We start from the raw sequence: 8,320 nt of genomic DNA, 5'->3' as shown, positions 1-8,320 counted from the left end.
AGTATATATATATAAAGTTGTATTGAGATATATATATATATATATATATATATATATATATATATTCCCTGATTGTTCAGACAGTAAAGAATCTGCCTGCAGTGCAGGAGACCCAGATTTGATCCCTGGGGCAGAAAGATTCCCTGGAGAAGGGAATGGCAACCCACTCCAATATTCTTGCCTGTAGAATCCCATGGACAGAGGAGCCTGGCAGGCTACAGTCCATAGGGGTGACAAACAGTCAGAAATAACTGAGTGCCTAACACTTTAACTTTCATACTTAAATTATAAGCAAAAATATGCCCCATGCATAATAGTGAGATAAATCTATATTATATATATCTTTTTTTAATGTTTCCATAAAATATATCCATATTGCTTTGGACATAATTATATATATATGTATGTATGTATGTATATATGTACACACACTATATAATATATGTTGTTTATGTGTACACATATACATACATTATACATGTATTTTTGCTGTTTCATCTCATGTTATACATATAGTATATTTTTGTTGTTGTTACCATCTCAAATTCACATTTAGTTGGGTGTCCTGAATTATTCGTTAAATCTAGTAATCCTACATTCCATTTGAATTTACTTCTCTGATTATCATATTGTGATATTTAAAATAAGAGTGAACCTAATACTTGTTATAATAAAATGTAGAGTATCAGCTAACCAAGAAGAACACAGTCTGTAGAGATGAAGTAAAAGACCTTGGGCCTAATGACAAAAAGTAAAATGAGATAATTCTGTTTAGTAATGGTTTAATACCATCCAACTGAATAATTTGAAAGTAATGAAAGAACAACCAAAGTAAAATACCCAGGATAAATTTCTATCAATTTACCCAGTGGCTACATTACTGGTAATAAGAAACTATTCACTGTATTTGGAAAAATTTCCCTAAGACACACATCCAACAGGACACTCAGTTCTATGTACTTTTTCATGTTCTATATTTTTAAAATACTAAAGTTGAATATGACAATGGAAATATCATCACCTTTAATGTGAAAAGTAATAAACTAGAGCCCCAGCTTTTCCACCCACCATTTGTATGACCTAAACTTATACAGTATTTACTCATGTAATTTTTCCTGAGTCTCAGTTTTTTCAATTTAAAAGTGAGGCTATCCCAGCTCTATTTTGAGCATTAAATAAAAGTTTTATGTAAAGAACATTGTGTAAATGGAAATATTTCTTCATGAACATAAAAATAAATAACATATTTTGAAATCTGATAGTTAAATGCAATAATTACAGCCTGATAACATCATTCTAAAGGATAATGGACAAAAGAGATGAACCATGTAAAATATCCCTGCTTTTATTCCTACCCAGAATCAAAAAGGGTTAAAGATAGGGGCTCCTTCTTCCTGTTTTACAAAAACTTAAAATACCCTGCTTTTAGTGTATGCATCTTTAGATGAATTAATATCTATAGATTGACCCCTCCACACACAATTATTTTTCCAGTCAGAATTTCATATTGCTTTTCCATCATCTATTCCCCTCAGTGTAAACAATGAGTGGTTAGACAATCACAAGTCAGGAATCCTGAAAGCATAGCCTGGCAAATGAGAATATCATGGGGTTCACCAGATCAACTATTCCCATTGTTTTGTAGGGACAATCATTTTCTACATTCTTCGGACTATTAAAAATTCTTGCGGTGGTATTTAGAGAGTGCAGAGATCACAGTGTAAGCCCAAATGAAACAAAGCTGATGAGAATAGTTGGAAATTGCTGATGTCCAATCTCCAAAAATGTTCTTTTTTCTAACTCTTCATCCTCTTTCTGTTTTTGCTTAGCGATTGTTGTACTCTTCATCACCCTGAGACGCAGCAAAAAAGAGCCCCTGATCATTTCAGAGGAGGATGTGCGGGAGAATGTGGTCACCTACGATGATGAGGGGGGCGGCGAGGAAGACACGGAGGCCTTTGACATCACCGCCTTGAGGAATCCATCTGCTGCTGAGGAGCTAAAGTACCGCAGAGATATCAGACCGGAAGTGAAACTTACCCCCAGGCACCAGACATTGTCCACCCTGGAAAGTATAGATGTTCAGGAATTTATTAAGCAAAGACTAGCGGAAGCCGACCTAGACCCCAGCGTCCCTCCTTATGACTCTCTGCAGACTTACGCCTACGAGGGTCAGAGATCAGAAGCTGGATCCATCAGCTCCCTGGATTCAGCAACTACTCAGTCAGACCAGGATTATCAGTACCTTGGAGACTGGGGGCCCGAGTTTAAAACATTAGCTGAACTCTATGGAGAAATAGAATCTGAAAGAACAACTTAGGGGGTCAATCCTTGCAACCTTCTAGAATTTGCTTACTGAGCAAATGGAGATGTAACCTCAGCAATGGCAAGGAAGAAGCTTGGAAACAGTACTTGGAACTGAACAAGCAGAGCACAGCTACTGTAGAAACAAGTGCCCTTTTCATGATTGAAAACTGGGTTATTTAAAGGGAAGAAAGTCAAATTAAAAAAAAGAAAAAATCAGAGAAAAAGCTATTGTTCCTTGTGTATATTTTCAATCGCTCAATAAAGTCTGTGTACTGTTTAATGAAGAATACCTGAATTAAGCCAAACAATGATATTTGTTTCAATATCTTGTGATTTCTTTTCAAAAAGCAAAACTAAACAAAAAGTTTCCAAATCACTTGTGACTCTGATTTCTAGGGGTGGTACACTGATAATCATGTGGTGGTGAAGGTAATCATGACCTTTTTCCACCTTTTTGGGTGGACTTGAGATCCACACCCTATTATGACACAGCTCATTAGCCTCATCTTGAAATGACAGGAGGTATTTCCAGCCTACCAGGCCACTCCATCATGGACTCGTATGTACCATTTTCCTTTGCCCTCCCCACTTCTTTTCTCCATATGGAATTGATGGAGCATGGGGATTTGCTGCTTGCACTATGATGTATGCAACTTCTGTGCACCAGTTGTGCACTGCTCTGAATCATGGAGACTGTGGTCTCTGTCCTGCCTGTGCCCCTTTAACAGGAGAACCCCCTTTTTTAAATGGATAGAATGAATGTTTTAAGATATACTCAGACCATCTGATATGTCAGGGAAAGATTTTATTAAAAAAAAAAAAAAAAGCAAACTGCAAACCTTATCCTGTATAAAACATTGAGGAACTCTATTCTTTTTCTTTTCCATTTGTTTTAGGACATTTACATCAACAATTCTGATCATTCTTGTACCTCAAACTGGTTGTCAAAAATTTGATAATTGGTTTATACTTGTGTAATTTGCTTAAACATGGCAGTCATTAAAAAAAAAAAAAAGTGTACCTTACATGATAACTATGTAGTCTGAAAAGATTATCCTCTAATTTACATAAACTTCATAGATTTTGGTTGACTTGCCTTTATTCCTCACAGAGGCTCAGACTTCCCCTCTATCTCACTGTCTGATTAGCCTTTTATGTTTGGGACTTACAAAAAATATGTAGGTCTAGTAGCAAAAAATTGGAGGTTCACACATTATTCTCAGACATGTCTCCTAATGTCACTGAATTTTAGGGTCCCAAACTAGAAAATAGAGATGGTAAAGACTTTCCTGCCTATCTCACAGTTTATATGAAGATCAATAAGCATTTATAAAAATGTTTTCCCAATTGCAAAGTAGTTTGTTATGTAAAGGCTCGCAGACTAGTGTCTAATTCCATTGGTTCATAATTACATAGTTACATACTTTGTAAATGAAATAATACATTGTCTTAGGAGTATTTAATGAAACTTTTAACAGTGAAGCAATTGTTAACAGAATATATAAAAGTTTAATTCTTTTGATATTTTCCCCAAATAATCTGATCTTTTTTTCAGAATTTATTGGTTTTTTCCCCCCTAAATTGCTTAGATAACAATTTACTACTGTTGATATTGGTTGTGAAATAAAAATTCATAACATAGTGAGCCTATTCTGCAAAATTGAATATATCTATGTGTTTCAGATTAATTGGAATTTTGAAGTCCTCAAATTAAAATTTATTCCAAGGGCAAGTTTTCCTTTTCTCTTTAGGTCATTATAGTTGAGAGTCCTCAAAAGTTATAGGACATTTTCTGTCTGATTCTACTCAATTGCAAAATTTTGAATTTTGCCTCTGTTGGCAACTGCCTTGTGCTATTATTATTTTTCAGTTTTGAGGTATGGGAAGTAAATAAATTTAATTTGAGTATTTCTCAATTTGTGTTTGAAGCCTGAGGAATAAAATGTAATTTATGTGTTTTACAACATTTTAGGTTTCCCGATGCTGCTTGATCATTTTTTAATCTCATAGTGGTATACATTCCAGTATAAAGTTAAATCAAAAGAGACACTCAGGGGCTTTGGGGAACAAGCTCTGGAGATCCATACTGGTTACGTGAATGCTGGACTATACTCACCCTGACAGAAGGATACACCTTTGAAGAACGACTGTGGATACTGGTGTTTGGACTGCTATGCAAAGAGGACCAGGGAAACCAGATTTGGGAAGTCAAGTAGGCCTTTGGATTTATAATTTTGATAAACTATTCACAGTTTTTTTGTTTTTTCTTTTTTTAATATTCATCTGGAAGCTTTACCAGATGAATCTTTCAAAGGCTTGAAAGATGAGAATGTGTGTATAAGGCAAACTATTCAAACTTAAAAGTGAAGGTCCTCTACATGGTTGTATTGGAAGTATTCCTCTGATTTTGTGGAAAAACACCTAGGTTCATCCATTTTTAATCACACATTATAATGATAATGGATTGCTTCTCAGCCCCTGATATTAAATCTCATATAGAGGCAAAAATGAGCTTCTGTAGTATTGAAATAATATGTTCTGATGTTGATTTATTTCAGAATTTTGTTAAGGAAAGCATTCCATATATTATTTTTATATACATTCTAAAATGAGGCAATTATATAACTATTATAAGTATGGATTGGGTCTCATATTTTTTACTGTGCTACTCTGAGTTTGAAAAACAAGTGTTGGTGTTCAGTTGCTAAGTCATGTTCAACTCTTTGCCACCCTATGCACTGCAGCACACGAGGCTTCCCTGTCCTTCACTATCTCCTGGAGTTTGCTCAAATTCATGTCCATTGAGTTGTTGATGATAATCATCTTATCCTCTACTGCCCTTTTCTCCTTTTGCCTTCCATCTTTCCCAACATCAGAGTCTTCTTCAATGAGGTGCTTCTTTGAATGAAGTGGCTAAATTATTTAAAAATGAACTGAGGACTCAGTTGTGTCTGACTCCTTGTGACCCCATGGATTGCAGCCCTCCAGGATCCTCTGTCCATGGCATTCTCCAGGCAAGGATATTGGAGTGGGTAGCCATTCCCTTTTCCAGGGGATCTTCCCAACTAAGGAACTGAACCAAGGTCTCCTGCATTGTAGGTAAATTCTTTACCATCTGAGCCACCACACTCAACACTTTGTTTTAAAAATTTAAACTTATCAGTGTTTAAAGATAATTCTCAAGTAGTTTAGTGAGCAAAGAGTTTGAACATACTTTGAGCCCTCTCTAGGCTCAGATAATCAGTTATAGACTATGTGATTCCTTATGGATTCCACCATGGAATCACTAATGTGTTTCAGCCTTGATTGATATTTATGCTGCTGCTGCTGCTAAGTCGCTTCAGTCTCTGTGCAACCCCATAGATGGCAGCCCACCAGGCTCCCCCGTCCCTGGGATTCTCCAGGCAAGAATACTGGAGTGGGTTGCCATTTCCTTCTCCAATGCATGAAAGTGAAAAGTGAAAGTGAAGTTGCTCAGTCGTGTCGGACTCTTAGCGACCCCATGGACTGCAGCCTACCAGGCTCCTTAGTCCATGGGATTTTCCAGGCAAGAGTACTGGAGTGGGGTGCCATTGCCTTCTCTGTGATATTTATAGATCTAGTTAAAATATAACTTTGAAATCAATTTACTTATTTCCAAAAAAAAAAATTTCTACAGACAGACCTTATACAATGTGGTGGCTGCTAAGTTAGAGGAAATACAAACCGTTATTATTTTTTATTCAATGTCTTTCTTATTAAAATCTATAAATTCCAAATTACCTTTGTGCAAACATAGGTCTTGCAGGATTTACCAAAGACTGATCACTTTAAATTATTTCTATGATAACTATGTACATATACAGATTCAAAGTGGAAACTGAAGAAGAAACTATCCTAAGATGAAGCTTTGTATAAAGTTATGACTTTTCCATTATCAAGTATAAGAAGGAAAATATTCTGAGAAATGGCATTCATGTAACCACACAATCACATACACATATGCATCCATATATGTCTTCATGAAGAATAGAGTAAAAGACTACTCAAAATAGTGACTTAGCTATTGATATGATTTAAATATGATATGCATACAAAATTTAAGTACCCAGCATATGGTAAATTCAGCACGGAGTTAAGGAACATTTTTGGGGGGCTTTTATTGTGTGTCTAGCCTCAGCCTAAGCTTCAGCACTGGCCAAGATTGAAGCTAATTCACAGAAGTGATTTCATAGAGCAGAAAAAATTATCAAATATTGATAAATCAAGATTTTAGAAATGATGATTTAATGCACACACTGTGGCAATTAAATACAAATAAGTGCTTTGGCTTAGATTCTTAGTTTATTACAGTGTACAAGTCTGGATCAAAGAAGGGCAATGTACTAAATCATTTTCAGCAATGCTGAAAGTTACATAAATAATTAGTCATTATTTTATTTGTTACTGTGGACCTAGATCCATACTTAAGTCCATTTCCCTTTTGGTTTAGCTGAATATACATACAGGTAATACACACAGAAATTCAGGTAGACTTGTTCATGTCAGCAACCATCAAAAAGTGTCCTGATTAAATGAGCATGATTATAGGTACATCAGACATGCATAAATAACATTGTTTTTTTAAATAACATTATTTATTTAAAATAAATAACATTATATATAAAAAAGACAACCCATACCAATGAGGAGGTGAATTCATGAGATCAAATACTTTGGGTTAAGCCTTTATCTGCTTTTTAGTGTGGGCAGTGCTTAATTAGTTATTCAACACAGCAGAACTCTAAAGCTGATCATTCTGGAAAGAGGCAAGAGTCCCATTTTTCAAACTCAAATTGTACTTAGCTTCAAAGTATGGTAACATTCAGTTAATATACTTGGCTTTCACTTTCAAGAATAGAACAAATCCCAGAACTGTTCTTGAAAGATATGTGACTCAAATTTAAATTATCTCTCTTTTTTATCCTTTAGGATTAAAGGCAAATTAAATACTATCTGAAGAAAACAAAACTACTTCAACTTTTATTTTCTACATCATCTGCAGAAGGTAATTTTTTAAAATAAAAGATTAGAAATTATAAACCCAACAGTCAAAAGTAGTTCACCATCATTTGAACGTAAAAGTAACACAGAACCCACTCTTTTTTTTCAGGTTACAAATGCAGCATTTTAAAATGAAGACATTAATAGCAACAGTTTTTAACATGTTGAAAGATGTTTCTGCCCTCTGCTTGTAGTGAGGAATTTGTTTCTGTTTTGTGTTATTTTTGTTTTAATAAGAAAAAAAAATGTTCTTATTTGAGGCATTGATGCAAAAAAAAAAAAAAAAAAACTTTTAGGATATTGGAGTATTTATCCACTTTGCTGAGTCTATGGAAATGAAGGATTTTTGATCTTCAACATTACAGAGGTATCAAACCAAAATAATTTGTCTTTAAAGTAAAGTAAAGTAAAGTGAAAATGAATGGGATAAGAATTCAAAGACTCTTGAAATAATATGCTGTGAGAAAGGCATGTGCCATTTAGAGGTAAAAGTGGATTCTTCATATGGCTTTGTCTTATGACCCAACAATATTACCTTAGGAAATAAATAAATGGCTATGCTAGTTAGTGTCACCCTAATGATCTTATCAAGACAATTTTTCTTGTGTCAAAGTGCATCCAATTCTTATTCTAAAGCATTTATTGCCATTTTTCAGTAGCACTTCACGTGCCTTAATTTCAAGCAGAAATTCATATAATCTAACATTGTGATTTATTGAGTAAGCTCTTCTAAACATGCATTATACATAAGATACTACTTCCGGCACTGTGAAAGATGAAAAGTATTTTGGTGATAAGTGTTATCAATGAAATAAGAGTCTTGCTTGAGAGTTAAGCTGCTGCTGCTGCTAAGTTGCTTTAGTCATATCCAACTCTGTGCGACCCCATAGACAGCAGCCCACCAGGCCTCCCCGTCCCTGGGATTCTCCAGGCAAGAACACTGGAGTGGGTTGCCATTTCCTTCTCCAATGCATGAAAGTGAAAAGTGAAA

The 8,320-nt window shown here is 35.0% G+C and overlaps 1 protein-coding gene across 1 annotated transcript in view; it reads left to right on the top strand.

The window, feature by feature from the left end:
- Positions 1-2,594, top strand: part of CDH18 (cadherin 18, type 2) — a 597,814-nt gene extending 595,220 nt beyond the window's left edge. The window contains exon 12 of the mRNA XM_010832133.1: positions 1,830-2,594. Coding sequence (XP_010830435.1) covers positions 1,830-2,320 — 491 coding nt within the window. The 3' untranslated portion in view covers positions 2,321-2,594. The remainder of the gene's footprint in view (positions 1-1,829) is intronic.
- The last annotated feature ends 5,726 nt before the right edge of the window (positions 2,595-8,320 follow it).

Source organism: Bison bison, unplaced genomic scaffold (genome assembly GCF_000754665.1).
Source record: "Bison bison bison isolate TAMUID 2011002044 unplaced genomic scaffold, Bison_UMD1.0 scf7180017864538, whole genome shotgun sequence".
NCBI lineage: Eukaryota > Metazoa > Chordata > Mammalia > Artiodactyla > Bovidae > Bison > Bison bison.
This window is presented reverse-complemented; position numbering and strand designations above follow the sequence as displayed.